General features: G+C 38.2%; 3 protein-coding genes across 3 annotated transcripts in view; 2 read left to right on the top strand and 1 right to left on the bottom strand.

Moving 5' to 3' along the window:
* Nucleotides 1-20073, bottom strand: part of Hwt (SH2 domain-containing adapter heavyweight) — a 144246-nt gene extending 124173 nt beyond the window's left edge. The window contains exons 1-2 of the mRNA XM_071712163.1: nucleotides 19708-20073; nucleotides 17300-17852 (exon numbers count right to left, since the gene is read on the bottom strand). Of these exons, the coding sequence (XP_071568264.1) occupies nucleotides 17300-17852; nucleotides 19708-20069 (915 nt within the window). The 5' untranslated portion in view covers nucleotides 20070-20073. The remainder of the gene's footprint in view (nucleotides 1-17299; nucleotides 17853-19707) is intronic.
* Nucleotides 4817-7062, top strand: LOC139775856 (trypsin-1-like). The gene is made up of 7 exons (XM_071712176.1): nucleotides 4817-4959; nucleotides 5315-5388; nucleotides 5587-5681; nucleotides 5875-6019; nucleotides 6123-6236; nucleotides 6382-6534; nucleotides 6684-7062. Exons 1-7 carry the CDS (start codon nucleotides 4911-4913, stop codon nucleotides 6825-6827), a joined length of 774 nt encoding a protein of 257 aa, XP_071568277.1. The 5' UTR covers nucleotides 4817-4910; the 3' UTR covers nucleotides 6828-7062.
* On the top strand, nucleotides 10414-12709 carry LOC139775854 (chymotrypsin-2-like). The gene is made up of 7 exons (XM_071712174.1): nucleotides 10414-10571; nucleotides 10931-11004; nucleotides 11179-11273; nucleotides 11460-11604; nucleotides 11709-11822; nucleotides 11968-12120; nucleotides 12270-12709. Exons 1-7 carry the CDS (start codon nucleotides 10523-10525, stop codon nucleotides 12420-12422), a joined length of 783 nt encoding a protein of 260 aa, XP_071568275.1. The 5' UTR covers nucleotides 10414-10522; the 3' UTR covers nucleotides 12423-12709.
* Nucleotides 20074-20513: the final 440 nt, after the last annotated feature.

Raw genomic sequence — 20513 nt, 5'->3', positions numbered from 1 at the left:
CCGCACACACGATCATGATTATTCATATAATCTGCTCCGTCGCCTTGACGATAATTAACTTACCCCAGTAGCGCTGCTAACTTGCCATGAACGCGCCAGCCGTAATTTGCACTTGACTAATTACAGAGGCGTTACGCGACATTACAGCGGTACCGCGATTAACGTTTCATAATATTTCTCGCGAGGGTATAAGAAGCGTTTGTTTATTCCGATGCCCAATAATACGTGACGTAATAAGTAAACTTAAATATTGCGCATCATGCGGTAACACATATTCACCGTTGACATAAACAGTTTATGATATATTGGGCGCAAACGTGTGCGAAATCTGCCGACGCAATTACGCATTACGCACGAAGAAATACTTGTTGATCTGAAACGATCTTCCATTTGCACGCGCCACTACGTTGAGATTAATATTTTATTAGTTCGACAAACATACATAGTGCAGGCAAACGTTAATAAATTTATCGATCATCTATATTGGTCAAATCAACAGACTCAGTTATCATTCTGAACGAGGTGATGCGACTCATGCATGACCCCATATTTCCGCCGTTAGTAATTTAAATAAACCAAATAACACTTCTCCACGTATTTTTAAACGCTGCGGTATATTGATCAACAAATTTGAGAGTCCCATTGACATATTGATCAAAAGCAAAATTTACAATTTTAATTGAAATTAAAAAATTACACTTTAAATGCAGTTTCGACAAAACATTTACATGCGAATATTTACGTAGTGTTATTAATTTCAGATTATCAAATCGCGCTTCACATTTTCATACTAAAGACGCAATTCGATTGTTCGCGGTTATTTTCGCTTAAAATTACAAATATTACGATGACTGTCAGAAGCGTTATATCTTCTCCGTTTTCCCTGAAAGAGAAAGCTTTCTTCTTTAAAAGATTAAATCGATTTCAGGCATCGTGCCCAACGAGAAGCAAAATGGAGAGGAAGAGAGCACACAAACACGCTTCATATTAAAATCGTACAAATGACACTACGAATGAGAAGCTAGGCGTTAAATAAGCGACGTCGATATCCACACAGAACAGATCCGAGATTTTATGCAAACTGGTAATCGATGTTCTTTTATCGCGGTTGGTCATGCGCGTAGCGTCGTAATATGCAGACGCCGTGACTACTACTTTTCCGAGGACGAGCAAGAGAGGAGAATACCGCCCGCACTCGTTCAACCGTTTTCTGACGGTCGCTTCAGCAAGGACATTGTGGAAGTTCAACGCACCTCAATAATCCTAGAAGTACACACTTAGGTCTAAGAGACCCAGTCAAATTTTCGAGGGACTGATATCGCGGGGCCCTTGACATTATAAAGACAGCTCTGCGGCGTAGAAAAAACTTTGGTCCTATCCCTACAATTTGCCGCTAGGCCGCTGTAGTCGCTTATAGTTGCGGAACAGTGCGAAAGATAGTATCGTAAAGATAGTATCGGGTCTCAGAGACTCAAGTTAATACGACTCGGTCGAAATTCAAAAGTAAGTTCATGCCTCGTTTTTTTTTTGCTAGTTTGGTACTAAATAAGTAGTATTGAATAAATATTTACGTTTTTGTTATAATCTTTAATATTAACAATTATTTATTGGTTTATAAGTATGACTTTGATATGAATGTTTTATAGAATGTGTGTACACACACATACACACACACACACACACACACATACGGTGCTATTAGATAAATCATGTTTAGTCATGGTAGTCATGTTTTTTTATCTCGTTTCTAATTTAATTTTTTAAGAAATCACGCGAAAACATTTACTTTTACGAAAAAAGAGACTCGAAAATCGGTCTACTTGACCCCTGGAGATTTTGTTGATAACGATCAAAAATTACATTGCTCTATTTTTTTCCTGAAGATATGACATCTGCTCTTTCAGAATCCGCAAGAGAAATTGAATTCTACCGGATAGTTTCAAAGTTGTAAATTTTCAAAAAAAAAGTGCAAAACTCGCGTTTTTCCTCCTCAACGAAAAATTCTTACACTTAAATAGTAAAAATACGAACCGCACAGAGATTTCGTTTTTTTCATTTAAGCGCGAATTTATAATAGCAAACTGTATTGAAATAACTCTTCAATACAGAGGAATAAATACATTAAATTAGATATTGAAATAAAGATAGTTAATTGTAAAAATAAATAGTTTTTGAGCAATTTGTAGGACGCAAAGTTCATCATATTAATTCATCCTTTCCATTCAGAAATCTATTCAGAATTAATCGTAGATAAAAATTATCAACGATGTAAAACACGTTATAACATTATATACACGCTACATAAAGCGTGAATGTGGTAAAACGACATATTATTAGTGACAATCGTCATATCACGTAATATGAATTATACACACTTCTCTCCGCGCAAATAATAGCCCAGAAAATGCATACTTTTATACCTCTTCTCATAAATCCTTCCTCTCTTTTAAAAGAGCGCTCGCTTTGTTTGAAAATCTTGGCAATTTTACGCGTGGAAGGAAAAACCGTGTCCTCGGATTCTCACGAGCGCTCGCGCGAGAAGCGCCCGTTGTTCCCGGACAACCTTTGAACCTTTTATTCCATTTGCAGTTTTGCAACAACCGATATTCCAAAAGGGACTCTTGAATAAAACATGCGATAGCAAATTTCACCGACGTAAGGAAATAGATATTCTCCCGTGCAAACAATATGCCGTTGCGATGCACGCCCAACGAGCAAATTTGCGAAATGGATTTGTAAGCAGAACTTAAAAATACGGCGACACAACGATATAAATATCGCCTGTTCCACTTGTCCCATTTTTACGCACTATCATTAAAACCAGAACACTTATCGTGGTACTTCTGTTGAAACAATTTAAAACACTGAATGACTGCGGAATAGACTGTATCTGATAAGATAATCCAACTAACTCCCATTTGTTATCTAAGGTATGTGTAATTAAGAAACTTATAGTTTCACACCCGACATATTTAAGTACGAAGAGAAATATTTGGAAACATTTTTTATCGCACCAAATATTTTTGTCGATCGATAGAGTTACCATTATCACAGTTGGTAAACGATTGCGCTCGTATCTCCACAATATATGCCATCATAAACATATTGATAAATACATTACTAAAATCTGATAAATATCCTCATCGCGGCGCCGCGTACAGTTTCATAAAATAAACAAACATTCGTACAATTAAAACATTGCACCAAAAGTGTAAATAATAAAATTTAAATGTTCAATTTTTCAATGTAATTTTTTATATCGTGGTTTCTTCCATCAGCGATATAAAACACGCGATTACAAAAGGATCTGCGATTACAAATTCCGAACGAACGGCTTTCATTGCTATGAATTCGCTTGAGAGTTAACTAATTCCATGTATGTATGAGTTGTAAATTTATTTGGAGCTTTCACATGCTAGCAAGTTTAGTAAAGGGCAGGCGAACACGATTGAGAGTTCGTGCACGCAAAGTATCAGTGATCTCGATCGACAAAGCTTTGATCACCCATTCGGTCGATTACATGATCGAGGCACGAAGTCGCAGATGAATCCTGAAACTCTGACAGCCCGCAGGCATCCTGGACCTGCGATCGAGATCGTCTCTCACCTATCCGTTTGACGGTCAGGATTTTCTGATAAAAATTCGCAGGCTATGAGGATGACCGGAAACTTCATCCCTCGTGAGACTTCCTATTGAAATTAGCGCCGCGAGCATGGAACTTTTAACAAGAGACTATTAAAGTTTTTAATGCAGCGTAGCTTATCATTTCCGACAAAATTATTATCTCGCAACGTCAATTATCTTTGAAAATAATTTTTTTCTTTACGTTACTATTATTAGTTATTAATTGTAAAGATCTTGCAACGTTTATATCTAATATAATGTACGAACCTAATAAGAAAATTATTCTTCGTGGTCAAAAACAGAGAAAGTCAAAAAAGTGATAAGATTATAATAGCTCTGTGTCTAATCAAGTATATAAGTTGTTTGCGAACGGAGTTAGTGAACGATAACTATAATCAGTAGCTTATACTTCCGCGAAGATAAAAAATAGCATTGTCTACCGAGCTACAGAAAATCAACTCATTATGGGTTTCATTGAATGATAAGCGAAAAAAGTGCGAAATGCTGCTATTATCATTATCATATCGAATTATCATATCGATAACCATAATTATCATGTCGAAGAACCGTGCTATTCCTTTCAATCGATTTAATCGCAATCAAAGAGTGCGATTAAATCGTGCGAAAGATTCATCGAGCGAGATTAGAGATACGGGAAAATCCAGATCCATATCATATATCAAAAGTGACACCAGGAATCGACAGAATACGATTATTGCTTTCCTCGAATGATAAGAAAAATAATAATAAAAGTAATTATTAAAAAGAAATTATAATAACTTATTACAAATTATGCCTACTTTAAATAAAATACGCTAAGATTTGTATATAATTTTGACAGCTGCATTACCAAAAGTATCTCAAATAAAAAATCGTGGAAAATATTTCAACGAAAATATTTTTAAAATCATAAAAAGTTACAAATACGATATGCTAAATAAATAAATATAATTACTTAAATTATTAATTTTAATCATTTCACAAAATAAAATAATATTAACTAATATATATGAAACCGCGATGAATCGAAAGAGAAACATTTTGAGAGAATAAAATTCCAATGACGACACAGTATCACGTGCTTATCAAGACGAATGATCATTGATCAATCCGTATCAGTACGACATCTCCGATATACTACTTCGCAACTGATCTATCTAATCTAATTTCTTAAGAAAACTTGACAATCATTGGACTACTTACACGGAAGAGGGGCGACGCAATTAGAAACATATAAAATCGCGGTGTTGACGAGTTCAAATCAGGCTTCGGTCAGTGATCAGACAATGGCGTTGAGAGTTCTGTGTCTCCTCGGCCTTCTGGCTTTCTCCCACGGTAAGTAATAATTCTCTCGAGTTGACCGATAATCATTTGTTCAAGTGAACACAAATTAATAACTCCCTTAGAAATATCTTGGGGAAAAATCGCTTTACTGTGTCGTATTATTCAAATAAGTGATTTTTTTGTTTATCTGCCAATCAATTAAATACACGAATAGAAATAATCGCAAAACTATCCTTAATAATTTTCAATGAAACTTCGCTGAAAGATTGCTAACTCACAAAGATCCAAAAATTCAGTATTAAAACACACCTGAGAAACGAACTATTACTTGTAACAATTTATCTCTGTAAAGATTGCATTTTTTCGGCTGCATTTTACATATAGTGATAATCACTTATCGTTGCAGCTGGAGTCCTTCCATTCTTTGATCCCAGGATCGTGAATGGAGAGGATGCCAAAGTAGGCGAGATTCCATATCAGGTACATGTTACCAAATTCATTACAAAAATTAACAGAAAATATATGTAAACTAGTATACGTGTATATATATATATATATATATATATATATATATATGTTCGTATAAATACTTTTCATTATAATTAACATATAAAAATATATATGAAAATATTATATGAACAGATGCGCAGATATTAGAGTGCTATGATATTTTCACAGATTTCTCTTCAAGAAAAATATTCTTCCTTCCACTTCTGTGGTGGCTCGATACTGAGCGATAACTATGTCATCACGGCAGCTCATTGCGTTGAGGGGTAATTTTATTATTATTACTTTTAATAAAATAATTGCATATATATGTATCACGCTAATATATCTTTCTACTATAAACATTTTCACGCGTACCTACGTGTAAATATTATTTTATCAATTTTTAAAAAATATGACATATTCACTGTATTATATATTTAGGTAAAAATTTAATCGATTAAAAATTTCGTGTTGTAGCAAACGCGCCAATGGCATAAAAGTTGTTGCTGCAACGATCAATCTAACAGGCCAGGAGAAATCGCAGCATGATGTCGAAAGAATCATTACTCACGAAAACTATAACCCCGCTAATTCCTGGCTTAACGATATTGCTTTATTGAAGGTGAGAATGGCTTAAATTTTCTTTCGACACGAGGAAATTAGAATCTTTCTAATTATTTTTTCTAATAAAAAATTACAAATCTCAAGTAAAAATTGTCTTTCAGGTAAAAACTCCCTTCGTAAAATCTAACAAAGTTGGACACGTTCCTCTGCCACCAAAGGGACATACCGTTAAGGCCAACGATGTAGCTGTTGTATCAGGATGGGGCAGACTCTGGGTAAGTTTTCTGTCATTTTAAGTATCATTTAATCTGTAACTTAGACTATAATACTAGATATTTATAATATCTAGTATAAAAAGAATAAGAGAAAATTAGTGTCACTCCGAGAGCAACAGTTATAAATATTATTGCGAAATTGCAGCAAGGTGGACCAACCACTACTAAGTTACAACGAGTCAACATCTTGATCGCTGATCAAGAATACTGCAAGTATATGTACAACGATATGGGATATGACGTCCACTCCACGCAAGTTTGCGCGTACCATCCGGAAACTGAGAAAGGATCTTGCCATGTAAGTTTATCTTAAAATTTCAACTGCCATTGCATCGGTCTATCTATTTAATATCCTCACGACCAAATATTTAAAACCTCGATAAAGAAATTAAATGCACAAAACAAGATCTAGGCGTCATATTTGAAATGGCATCTTGCTTCTTCCAGGGTGACTCTGGTGGCCCATTGACTGTCGGTGGAAAACTCGTTGGATTGGTATCCTGGGCGAACGGTTGCGCCAGCACCTCCTACCCCACCGTCTATACACGTGTTGTCTCTTACCTGGATTGGATTAAAGCTAACGCGGTCTAAGCTACTCCCTCTCACTTCCAACTATGGCTCGTACTTTGTCCTTCGTTCTGTATAATTTTTTAGACATCGGTTCTTAAAACCTCTAAACTAAGTAATCTAAACTAAGAAAGAAAGATATTTCGATGTAAAAACTGTACGATAACGATGTGACATAGGGTTGTACATAGTAGGTGCCCTCAAAATTCTGTACACATTTTCGACGAAATAAATATTACTTTGATTTATTCAAAGAAAACCACTGGTGAATTTAGCCTGCCCTGAAAAGACGGTGAAGAATTATATCGCGCGACAAGTGCCGTCAGTCCGTCACTTATCACGAATCGAATCCAGAGGGATTTCGATATAGAGCTATTGGATAGCGCAAGAGGTCGAATAGAACTGGGCTCTGTCGCGAAATCAATACACCGTGACCGCGCGGCCCTCACGTGTTGCTCTTATTTCCGGTGACACTTGGCAGAGCGGAAACGATGCGCACGTTTCAGCCGTAATTGACAGTCATGATCGTATCGACAATTCTCTATTCAGTAAAACTTGATCGTAGATAAAAGATATGCGTTAAACGTGTCATCAGTAGCTCCGCAAACGTATTCTTATTATTTCCTTTATGACGAATTCTATCCTGCCACCGTATTTACATTGCTAATGAAATTTCATTTCTGCTTTCGCCGTTCTTCCAAAAGTGATAGGTTTCAACATCGCTCTCCATTTTATTTTACAGCATGAAAAGGCCTGATAGTTGCTCATTTCTAACAGAAATGATTATTAAATGCAACTCCTTCCAGTGAGCCCTTTACTCTTTTTATTTAAAAAATATTCTCGATAATCTTAGAAGTCAGTTTCACTATTTGTGCGAAAAACCTGACAATTTCACGATTTTGTTAGCATAATTATAGTTCGAAATTTTCACCTGCAATTTAACTCTCAGAAATTAATTTGTCGCACAGAGACGGACGGCTACTTTCCGCCCCAGTTACGTAACAAATGTTATAAGGTGTCTCACCGTATCTCGCATAAATATTCCCGAATAACTTTACGGTTCAGAACCGCGTGCTGAATATATATACGGTATATTTACTGTCGCCTGACCGAAATAAGATGTATAATATATACATACGTATACTGCGAAGACCATATTCCCTAACTCAACTATCCAAGCAGATACATTGTGACGTGACAAGTCGCGTCCGACACCCGGACGAACTCGGCCGGGGGGAATTTCGGGGGTGCTTTCTTCGCTCGGAGCGGGGGAGGGCATACGGAAATGAATAGACAAAGGTACTTATCCGTTTAGAGGAAAGGAGATCTCATTTAAAAAAAGCGCATCCAAGTTATTTATCCATTAGAGGAAAGGAGATCTCATCCGAGCTATAGCACATCCTTCCTACCTTTTACGTTTTAATCCAAAAATATATTAATCAGCTTGTTTCCGTCACGTTTACTCCTTCTCTCCGCTCGTCTCGAGCTCGTTATTAGCTCGTCTCATCAACTTTGCCCACTCACAATCAAGCAGCCACTTTTTAAATATCAGAAAACGGAAAAACTGAAAAATAACTACGACCAGAAAGCGACGTGATCACGAAAGCTCGACTCTTTCTAAAACAAAAAACTAAAGCTGTTTATAGCGACGGTTCTTGCAACGCGAACGTTGTTATAAACGAACCTCGAGCTAGCCGCCGAGACACGAGCGCACTTCATGCTAGCGGTAACCGGTCGCGCGCCCCGGGCTCGCGCCCTAATCTCAAACATTTCCGCCCGCCTTCGTTAACCGGAGGTTAGCGAAAAAAAAATTACAAAATGTCAGCTCGAATTGGAAGTGGGCAAACTTTTATAATTGGCCGCTTTACCAGAGAAGTCTGAGTTCGAATCGTTACCACACGAGTATCCCTGTCATTACCCGGATGAGTCTGAATAATGCGACCTAACGGCCACTTTGAAGGAGGGTACCTTTCGTCTACCACCAGAACAAGGGAGCCAACAGTGAGGGAAGGAGCAGGTTTATTCCACTTGTAAAGTGAAAGATAGCACTGCAAGCACTCCTTAGACCATCTTGCCCAAAAACTTTCAAGCATTTGACGTATGCCATCGAGACAAACGTGAGACATTCACCGCTATAAGCGATGGCTCAGGAATTGTAGATGGTGGCAATTCCTATCAAAAAGTAACCAGGCGTGAAATCTCCGTAGAGCGAAAAGATGAGAACCTCCCAGGATCCGTTAGGAACCTGCGTCTCGGCTCGATGCTACGAGCGAAAATGACAATGCCTCAGATGACTGAAAGCACACATTGCCATTTACACGATTATCTCCAGCCTTTCCAGCACAATCTGTCCAAGAGGGTAAATAAGATTACGCCTTTAAGGATGATGCTTTACCAAGATTGGGGGATCGTTGCTGTACCCAGGACGTTGCCGGACGAATAATCCGTGTGACTTCTGTGCGTATAACGCCCAATATGCTTGTTCGCTTACGCGAACTCGTAACAAGATGTCTGACGTCACGGACGTCGATCAAACTTCACCTCCTTCACTGCAGGACACTTCCGATTCACTTTTCAAGGAACTTAGCAGGAAATCCTCAGGATTATATAGCGTAGGCGGAAGTCCGTCAGGTCAGGTCGGGATATTAAGAAAAGCTGAGTTTTCCTCAATCAGGGAACAGAGACCGTACTACTTCTTACTCGTATGAATTTACGTTCAAGAGTGCGAGAAAATCAATATCAAGTTTTTTTTTTATTATTGATTTGTTAATTTGCAAACGTCGTTGCTAACGTGCCGGTCACGTATGTACGTTGCTATACCGATCGGGCATGCTTTCAATCAGGTCATACGAGACGAGTTTCACGCGTCTGACTTCACGCATCTGACTCTTCTCGCATCGCGAACTCTAAACAATGGGTTTCATTGAATAAAGCGAAAAAAGTGCGAAATGCTGCTATTATCATTATCATATCGAATTATCATATCGATAATCATAATTAACATGGGGAAGAAGTGATATTCCTTTCAATCGATTTAATCGCAATCAAAGAGTCGTGCGAAAGATTCACCAAGCGGGATTAGAAATACGGGAAAATCCAGATCCATATCAAAAGTGACACCCAGGAATCGACAGAATACGATTATTGCTTTCCCCGAATGATAAGAAAAATAATAATAAAAGTAATTATTAAAAAGAAATTATAATAACTTATTACAAATTATGCCTACTTTAAATAAAATACGCTAAGATTTGTATATAATTTTGATAGCTGCATTACCAAAAATATCTCAAATAAAAAATCGGGGAAAATATTTCAATAAAAATATTTTTAAAATCATAAAAAGTTACAAATGCGAATGCTAAATAAATAAATATAATTACTTAAATTATTAATTTTAATAATTTCAAAAAATAAAATAAAATTAACTAATATATATGAAACCGCGATGAATCGAAAGAGAAACATTTTGAGAGAATAAAATTCCAATGACGACACAGTATCACCTGCTTATCAAGACGAATGATCATTGATCAATCCGTATCAGTACGACATCTCCGATATACTACTTCGCAACTGATCGATCTAATCTAATTTCTTAAGAAAACTTGACAATCGTTGGACTACTTACACGGAAGAGAGGCGATTAGAAACAGGTAGGTACATATAAAATCGCGGTGTCGACGAGTTCAAATCAGGCTTCGGTCAGTGATCAGACAATGGCGTTGAGAGTTCTGTGTCTCCTCGGCCTTCTGGCTTTCTCCCACGGTAAGTAATAATTCTCTCGAGTTGACCGATAATCATTCGTTCAAAGTGAACACAAATTAATAATTCTCTTAGAAATATCTTGGGGAAAAATCGCTTTACTGTGTCGTATTATTCAAATAAATGATTTTTTTTATTTATTTGTCAATTAATTAAATACACGAATAGAAATAATCGCAAAACTGTCCTTTATAATTTTCAATGAAACTTCGCTGAAAGATTGCTAACTCACAAAGATCCAAAAATTCACTATTAAAACACACCTGAGAAACGAACTATTACTTGTTACAATTTAAATTTCTGTGAAGATTGCGTTTTTTCGACTGCATTTTACATATAGTGATAATCACTTATCGTTGCAGCTGGAGTCCTTCCATTCTTTGATCCCAGGATCGTGGATGGAGAGGATGCCAAAGTAGGCGAGATTCCATATCAGGTACATGTCACCAAATTCATTACAAAAATTAACAGTATATATATGTAAAATGACAAAGTATACGTATATATATATGTTCGTATAAATACTTTTCATTATAATTAACGTATGAAAATATATATAAAAATATATGAACAGATGCGCAGATATTAAAGTGCTATGATATTTTCACAGATTTCTCTTCAAACTAAATATAATTCCTTTCACTTCTGTGGTGGATCGATCCTGAGCGATAAATATGTCATCACTGCAGCTCATTGCGTTCAGGGGTAATTTTATTATTATTACTTTTAATAAAATAATTGCATATGATTCACGCTAATATATCTCTCTACTATAAACATTTTCACGCGTACATACGTGTAAATATTATTTTACCAATGTAAAAAATATGACAATTCACTGTATTATATATTTAGATGAAAATTTAAACAATTATAAATTTCGTATTGCAGCCGAAGCGCTACTGACATAAAAGTTGTTGCTGCAACAATCAATCTGATAGACCGGGAGAAATCGCAGCATGATGTCGAAAGAATCATTATTCACGAAGAATACAATGCCGCTAATTCCTATATTAACGATATTGCTTTATTGAAGGTAAGCATGGCTTAAATTTTCTTTTCACACGAGGAAATTAGAATCATTCTAATTTTTTTTTTCTAATAAAAAATTACAAATCTCAAGTAAAAATTGTCTTTCAGGTAAAAACTCCCTTCGTAAAATCTAACAAAGTTGGACACGTTTCTCTGCCACCAAAGGGACATACCGTTAAGGCCAACGATGTAGCTGTTGTATCAGGATGGGGCAGACTCTGGGTAAGTTTTTTGTCATTTTAAGTATCATTTAGTCTGTAACTTAGACTATAATACTAGATATTTATGATATTTAGTATAAAAAGAATAAGAGAAAATTAGTGTCACTCCGAGAGCAACAGTTATAAATATTATTGCGAAATTGCAGCAAGGTGGACCAACCACTACTAAGTTACAACGAGTCAACATCTTGATCGCTGATCAAGGATACTGCAAGTATATGTACAACAATATGGGAATGAACGTCTTCCCCACGCAAGTTTGCGCGTACCATCCGGAAACTGAGAAAGGATCTTGCCACGTAAGTTTATCTTAAAATTTTAACTGCCATTGCATCGGTCCATCTATTTAATATCCTCACGACCAAATATTTAAAACCTCGATAAAAAAATTAAATGCACAAAACAAGATCTAGACGTCATATTTGAAATGGCATCTTGCTTCTTCCAGGGTGACTCTGGTGGCCCATTGACTGTCGGTGGAAAACTCGTTGGATTGGTATCCTGGGCGAACGGTTGCGCCAGCACCTCCTACCCCACCGTCTATACACGTGTTGTCTCTTACCTGGATTGGATTAAGATAATCATGTGGGTGGACACGTGATTTCTGCCCAGTGCTCTGAATGTCAACGTGAAGAAATTCTAACGCGGTCTAAACTACTCCCTCTCACTTCTAACTATGGCTCGTGCTTTGTCCTTCGTTCTGTATAATTTTTTAGACATCGGTTCTTAAAACCTCTAAACTAAGTAATCTAAACTGAGAAAGAAAGATATTTCGATGTAAAAACTGTACGATAACGATGTGACATAGGGTTGTACATAGTAGGTGCCCTCAAAATTCTGTACACATTTTCGACGAAATAAATATTACTTTGATTTATTCAAAGAAAACTACTGGTGAATTTAGCCTGCCCGAAAAGGCCTATGAGGAATTATATCGCGCGACAAGTGCCGTCCGTCCGTCAGTTATCACAAATCGAATCCAGAGGGATTTCGATATAGAGCTATTGGATAGCGCAAGAGGTCGAATGGAACTGGGCTCTGTCGCTAAATCAATACACCGTGACCGCGCGGCCCTCACGTGTTGCTCTTATTTCCGGTGACACTTGGCAGAGCGGAAACGATGCGCACGTTTCAGCCGTAATTGACAGTCATGATCGTATCGACAATTCTCTGTTCAGTAAAACTTGATCGTAGATAAAAGATATGCGTTAATCGTGTCATCAGTAGCTCCACAAGCGTATTCTTCTTACTTCCTTTATGACGTCTAGCGACTTTATAATTGTGGAAAAGAAAATAGGAGATAATACGCGATGTCTCTTCGAAAAACAAGTCGCACACGCCCTCCAGATTTACGGACGAGGAAAAGGCAATCGAGAACGAAAGAGAAACTTTCCGCAAGCTGCAACCCCGAGAAGAAGAAAAACGGTATAAAAATATAGACGAACTTATTACATTTGTTTTTTTTTTTTTCCTGGGAGAAGTATAACTAATAGCAAACGTTAGAAACTTTCCGAATAAGAACAATACGAGCTGCAACTGTGCAACGAGGCGACTGCTACTCGACAAGAAAGCGCGAGCGCAGATCGTTCATACCGAATTCTATTCTGGCGTATTTACATTGCTAATGAAATTTCATTTCTGCTTTCGCCGTTCTTCCGAGAGTGATAGGCTTCAACATCGCTCTCCATTTTGTTTTACTGCATGAAAAGGCCTGGTAGTTGCTCATTTCTAACGGAAATTATTATTAAATGCAACTCCTTTCAGTGAGCCTTTTACTCTTTTTATTTAAAAAATATTCTCGATAATCTTAGAAGTCAGTTTCACTATTTGTGCGAAAAACCTGGCAATTTCACGATTTTGTTAGCATAATTATAGTTCGAAATTTTCACCTGCAATTTAACTCTCAGAAATTAATTTGTCGCACAGAGACGGACGGCTTCTTTCCGCCCCAGTTACGTAACAAATGTTATAAGCTGTCTCGCCGTATCTCGTATAAATATTCCCGAATAACTTTACGGTTCAGAACCGCGTGCTGAATACGGTATATTTACTGTCGCCTGGCCGAAATAAGATGTATAATATATGCACACGTATACTGCGAAGACCATATTCCCTAACTCAACTATCCAAGCAGATACATAAACTTGTATAGTTTGCAGAGCTTATATACCCCCTAGTTCTAGACTCTAGAGGGTTAATTTCCACAGTATTACAGTATTATGAAGTAGCCACAAAAGCATTATTCTCTCTCATAACTGCGCATAAAGCAGTATTTACAATCGTGTCAAAAGCAATCATGCATTTGCGCAGCAACTTTGTAATATATAGTACTTAAATGCAAGCAAGACAGAGCTTAGTATTATTGTCGTGTTACAAAAATATATATAAATATGAAATATGTGTATATAGATATGTATATATATATATATATATATATATATACACAAAAACTGATTAAATGCGTATATAAAATTTAATGGGGCATGTAACAACTTGTCGTTAATTAGATAAATTATTTATTATTGAACTATAGAAACAAATTAAATATAATTTTGTAGCACGAAAATAAATATTATAAATAACGGCGTTTATTCGCAGAGCCGCGATCTCAGTCAAATCGTTTATTAAATCTGCATCCTGAGACGAACGAATAGAAATGTCATGCAGTATATAAGGGAAAAATCCTTTCAAAAAGTGTCTCGACGAAGCCACCGAGGAGCTTCGACAGAACGAAGCCCTTTTGATTTGCGATCAATTCGGCATCGTCGCGCTACTCCTTTTCCTTCCATCTTCTCTCTCTTTTCTTCTTCTTACACATCTTACGATTTCCCCTTCATTTCTTCTTTTGGACCGGCAAAGCGATCTTGGGATAAGTCGTCGTGACAACTCAATTTTATTGGGACTTTATCGAAATAGCTGCGAAACCGTAGGTTTTACCTCGCGAATAAGTTAATGCTTTATGATCGATGACAGAAAAATAGTAAATTTCTATAATTTATGAAAATGAATCAACAATAGGGCTAAGTTTATAGAATTATATTAAATCTAACAAAAATATCTTCGATAATTACTCGATTGATTGCAGGACATAAGTTCTCTGAGACGTTATAGTTTATATATTTTAGTAATTTATTCAATTTCAACATTAAGAGCGCATTTCATTTTGTATAGATTTTTAAGTAAAAATAAATTAAGTATTTTGTATAAATTTTTAATTATAAGTAAATTTCCAAATATACATCTTACTATTTAGTGCTGCACGTACATATTCGCGGAGTAGCTTCCGGATATTGACAAGTTTACTGTAAGTCCTGTCTCATATATACAGTGTGCCACATGTACACCATTAACCGCTGAAGCATAATTTTCGTGGAACCGTTTCCATAGGGCTTCTTGGTTCATTTTGTGTAACGATTATACACGATCGTTAGATCTTGCAAATACCTACATACTTTCGATGTATACATCGAGCAGCTATTGCGTTCGGTGAACCTTGTTCAAACATTATGTATTGGAGAATATTTGCGTTAAAAGCAATTTATGCATACGCGAAATTAACTTGTACGAAACACGCTAATGCGTTTATTAAAAGCCTAACAATGAGAAAATTTTTGTAATTAATATTGTATCTTATCTTAATTCAGAACAGGATAAACTTATATAATAATGACTATTTATGTACACACACGAAATTTATAACAATAAATTGTACATAAATGCTAGATATTAAAAATATATAAACTATTCATACTAATAAAATAAATATGACGAATGTCTGATTATCGTTTACTTTTACTACTTTCGTAATACAGAACGTACGAGAGATTTTAATTTCGTCAAAAATACCTATGCACTGTTTTGACATGAGGAATGTAACTATGAATAATATTCCCGTACTCAGCAGTCTTTAGCTGATGGATCCATGATTATCGGATAAACTAAGTTTGCTCTTATTACTGAAAGCAATCGCATCTAAAGGCAGCTACCTTGGAGATATATTAGGTCTCGCGTTTCCAACCTACGATCGAGTAAATGGCCGCATAAATGAGTTTAAATGAGCCTTCAAAACCGTAAATCATAAACTCGAAACTTGCGCCCTTCAATGTTGTTCAAATTCTCGATGTGGTCTATTAAATTCCTCCACCTCGAATAACTCTTGATTGTACGGTAATGACATAAAATATTCGCGACGTGACGTAAAAAATAGAGGTTCCGGACTTGTCTTATACTAAATCTTTCGCTTTCATCATCGTAATGGAATTCCATTTGCGTTTCTACTCAGCGAAATTTATTAAAAAAGAGTTTCGCTCTATAAAAACCAGATACCGGAAGAAAGCGTCACATTAACTACGAATTATAGTTCGCATATTTTCAAATTGAATGTTCTTTTCAGGAATGTGTGAGTATCTCACCCGATGTAGAATAGCACGTGCTGCGCATACGAAATTAAGTCAAGCTTTGGCACGAGGCCAGTCAAATCCCTCGGCTTTTTATCACTAATATAGTCTTTACTTTTTGCGTTATTAGTAATATTGGTTAATATTGCGAAAGTTTACGACTTGAATATTAAATATTACGATACGTTTATATCGTAATACAACAATATTTAATAATAGTTATAATTTATTCAACGCAGATTAGTGATTACAATATTTATACTATTGTGATAGAGATAAGATAAGACAATATTACTTCAACATCGTAAATAAAGCAATCTTTATTCCATACAGTCTCTTATGCTATTAAAGTTTCAAGAACTCACCTGCACATGAAGTCGAGTATAGGACTTTTCTTCGGTCCTCTAGAGGCTGTTGGACTTTGAAATACTATTGCAATAGGATATACACACGAGAAAGTGAATCAAAGTTATAATGTCACGCCATGAGTCATCGTATGAATCTTTCTTTCGTGTTACCGTTATCTACCCCAGTTAAGAAGTAATTTAAGTGAAACAATGAATAATTTTCGTGATATCTTTCCTTTTCTTTTCTTTTCTTGTAGGTACTATAATTGGTTACATTACATACAAAAATAAATTCTATTATTTTGCAAAATGTATTTTACAAAATATATTTTTATGCAAACGGATTAAATGCAAAGCGGTATTTCAATTAATTATGCAGAGGTCTAAATAAAAATTGTATCTTAGTATTAATTTAATATTAATAGTATATAATATTAATACTATTAGTATTAACAGGATTACAAGAAATAAATAGAACTCGTACGTGTACATTATTTGATTCGCTTTCTATTAACGATTTATATGATTCTTTAAACGTTTAAACTATCATACTTTATATATAACACATGTGATATATTATAGCTCGAAAGATAATTTCCGCATTACTTCGCATTATCTCGTGCTATTTTTATCCAATAAGAAACAAAGAAATATCTCGTTTAGGGATACCTTGGCGGTGATACTCGGTATGCATTTCTAATTACGAGCGAGACCAAAAACGGACGGACACTCACCTGTTTGCGGAGCGGCGTGACGCACTCATCCTTGGCACGCTCGAAGCGCTCGAACTTGAAGCTGTTGCTGCGGTAGAGCTCGTTGTCGCTCTGTTGCCTCCTGCAGAGCCGTCGCGTGAGCGCGCGCGGCCTGCAGGGCGCACATTCGGTGGCGAGCTCCCAGTGCAAATGCAGCATCGCGAGTTCGGCGGTGCAACGTGCCATCGCGCAACCGGCACGCCTCACGCGGCACTTGACCCGCTTGATGCGGCCCTCGGGCTGCGGCTTGTGGCCGCAGGGCTGCGTGCCGCTGCAGCTGCAGCCCGTGCACGTGCGGCGCGTACGGCGCGTTTTCACCGTGTGCGGGCACGGCTTCGCCTCCTCGCCACACTCGCACTCGCACGGCGCCTCGCCGCCGCCTGTGTGGGCGCAGTTGGCTCTCTCGTCGGCGCACTCGCACGGCTGCTGCTGCTGTTGCAACTGCGTGGAGGAAACAGGGGATGAGGAAGAATGCGCGGCCGCTCGGCGACGGGTACCGGCTGCGTGCCGGCAGGAACGATCCGCGCACTCGCATCTGCAACGAGAAATGTGTTAACGAATGAGAAAAGGGCGAATTTGAGCGACGAACATTTGCCAAGTTACAGGACAAATATTAGAGTCAAAGAGAAATCTTTCTATTTTTTAATTTTGAAATTGTTTACTTCTAAATTTAGATCATAAATTACGCTAAAATGTACAGTTTCGTTATTTCGAGTCACACGAATCGCAAACGTTACTGCTTTCGAAGCGTCGTATTGATCTTTCTGAGATTTAAATACCATACCTTAAGCAATTATGCAAGTGTCCATATATTACTGGAAAATGTCGATTTCTACACAAAACGGTCGCGACATACTTCGCCCGAGATATTTGACAGCCACAAGTTGGACCGCGAGGGTCCCTATCGACTATTGGAAACTTTATTTTAGCGTATTATCGCACAATAATGTTGTAAGAACGGAAAGATCCCGCTCGAGGAAAATAGGAAGAAAACTCAAGTGAAAATCTGAGGACTGTGATCGTTCGCGTGTGGCTATATCGTGACTAAACTTCAAAGCATCCCAGATAATTGCATCGCGAATTAAATTGACCTCATTACTAAATTGATTTTATAATTTTCTCTCTAAACTTCTCTCGTTTCGATAATATTAAATTTGCAATTTCTTGAATTTCTTGCGCTTTCCATGTTTCTTTATTAATGAATCTCTTTCATCAAGAAATTTATGTATGCAACATAAACGTTTCAATTCCCCGTGTATTTATTTATACATGTTAACATTAGGTAAAGTACAAATTGCAGTGTAATTGCGAGAAACATCTTGGTTCGTGATAAATTCGTGTTAATATATCCATAAATGCGCACGTACAAAAAAAATATACTCCGTAATTTAACAAAACTATAAGCTATTCACGATATTCATGAGAGCCAGAAATGGAAATATTGATATACAATATTCTCTGCATAATTTGCCGTAGCACGTGGCACTTCGTAAATCAATATCTCAGCGTTCTAGAGAAGAGATAAAAGAATTGGCACGAATTGGCATTCTCAGGTTCTTCAAACAGATGAAGATTTCCTCCGTTACTCCGACATGAAAATGCTTTCAAACGTTGCATTTCACGTTTCGCCATCGCGTAAATCCTCTCATGTTAATTCAGACAAGGTAATCACCTTGTTTACCCTACAAACGTCAACCTCGGTTTGGCTGCCGAGCGAGGGTTGGCAGGTCTATGGGGTAACTATACTACTCGCGTTCACCTAAAACCTGCTTACGATCGGCGCAAGTGCCAACAGCACGTTGCCACCTGACCTCCACCATGCCTTCCACCCCTTTCACCGCGATCTTTCAGAGCGCGAGGTCGAGCTTTATGTAATCGATCGTTACCTATCGCCATCGAATCACGATAATGTCAAAAATTGCCATCGATAAAGTTATTCGCGAAGTAAAATGGCCACGAATTAAACAAAAACCGGGGATAAAAGGAAATACGGATAAAACTGGAGCACCACCCTATATGGATGTAACTGTTGCTCGTTATTTCCACTGCAATCGATCGCACGAAGCGACTAAAATTTCGAAGGGAATAATCAACGATAGTCTTTCAGGGGAATTTATCACGACACAATGCCGCAATATATACGCAAGTACCGGCAACAATTTTTTTTTTCGATCATCTATCACCAGAAAGGTCATTGGTCAACAAGTGCTATCGACCGAATAAGTGTAGGGTCTCTCCCGTTCTATGAACCGCGATAGCAATAACTGTGATAGCAATATCACCAACCTACCCCAATTTTCAACCTACCCCAATACAACTCCCCCCCCAGCTGGCTTTTACAGTACAGGGTGGAATACACCCGGCGCTATTACATCGTCGCGTTTATTTACCTTCTGACCCTTCTCACGGCCGATCCTCGCTGGGCATGCGGACAGGGCTGTGCTTCCGGCGGACAGTCGCAGCTGATGGTGGCCGCGGCGGCGGCGGCGGCGGCGACGGCAGTAGAAGCGGGAGTAGCCGGTCGGGTACGACGAACCCTGATTAGCACTGGATGCACCGGACACGGCTGCACCTGGCATCCGCAGACGATAGTCTGGGGCCCGCCGCCGGAGCTGCCGCGGGACTTACGGCCGCCGCCGCCGCGCTTCGCGCGTTGGTCCACGTGCAACTGGCACGGCTGCACGGGGCAGCCGCAACGGGCCGCGGCGCCGCGACGCCCGGCGCCCTGTACGCGTCTCCACACCCGCTCCATTCAACGACCGGCGTGCGACTGACAATCGGCCGCCCCACACCATCGTTAATCCGGCGGATCGCGCGGGCGCGCGGGCCCGCTTCGATCCTCTCCGCGCGACCTCGGTCGTCCTCGGCTACGTCGCCTCTCCGGGGGATGAAACACCCCCTCTGGCTCTCCGACCGTCATGATGCGCGCTGGTCCACGCTGCCTCCCTCGCGCCCTCGTGACGTTCCTTCCTTCCAAATACGCGTGGGCGCACGGACAAATCCGGGCGTTTACCCTGAGTGAAAGGTCACTGTTGACTTCTTAGCTGAGATCTCGCGATAATACGTTGCCTTAATATAGAATCAAGATAATTGATGTTTGCCTCCGAGTTTGAGGACCGTGGGAAGACCTTAGTAATGCGACATGATGAGAGAAGTGCGAATACTATGTGCGTGTTCCTTATTAATGACATCCGAT

The sequence above is a fragment of the Temnothorax nylanderi genome, unplaced genomic scaffold, assembly GCF_030848795.1.
Source record: "Temnothorax nylanderi isolate EJ_2023f unplaced genomic scaffold, tnyl_v1.0 TNYL_tig0106_pilon, whole genome shotgun sequence".
NCBI classification, from domain to species: domain Eukaryota; kingdom Metazoa; phylum Arthropoda; class Insecta; order Hymenoptera; family Formicidae; genus Temnothorax; species Temnothorax nylanderi.
Note: the sequence above shows the minus strand (reverse complement) of the source record. Positions and strands in the feature narration are given on the sequence as shown.

Coding starts and splice junctions, on each gene's coding strand:
- LOC139775854 (XM_071712174.1), top strand. CDS start 10,523: ATGGCGTTGAGAGTTCTGTGTCTCCTCGGCCTTCTGGCTTTCTCCCAC. Junction 11,274..11,459: donor GCAGCTCATTGCGTTCAGGG/GTAATTTTATTA, acceptor TTCGTATTGCAG/CCGAAGCGCTACTGACATAA. Junction 11,605..11,708: donor ACGATATTGCTTTATTGAAG/GTAAGCATGGCT, acceptor ATTGTCTTTCAG/GTAAAAACTCCCTTCGTAAA.
- LOC139775856 (XM_071712176.1), top strand. CDS start 4,911: ATGGCGTTGAGAGTTCTGTGTCTCCTCGGCCTTCTGGCTTTCTCCCAC. Junction 5,682..5,874: donor GCAGCTCATTGCGTTGAGGG/GTAATTTTATTA, acceptor TTCGTGTTGTAG/CAAACGCGCCAATGGCATAA. Junction 6,237..6,381: donor CAGGATGGGGCAGACTCTGG/GTAAGTTTTCTG, acceptor GCGAAATTGCAG/CAAGGTGGACCAACCACTAC.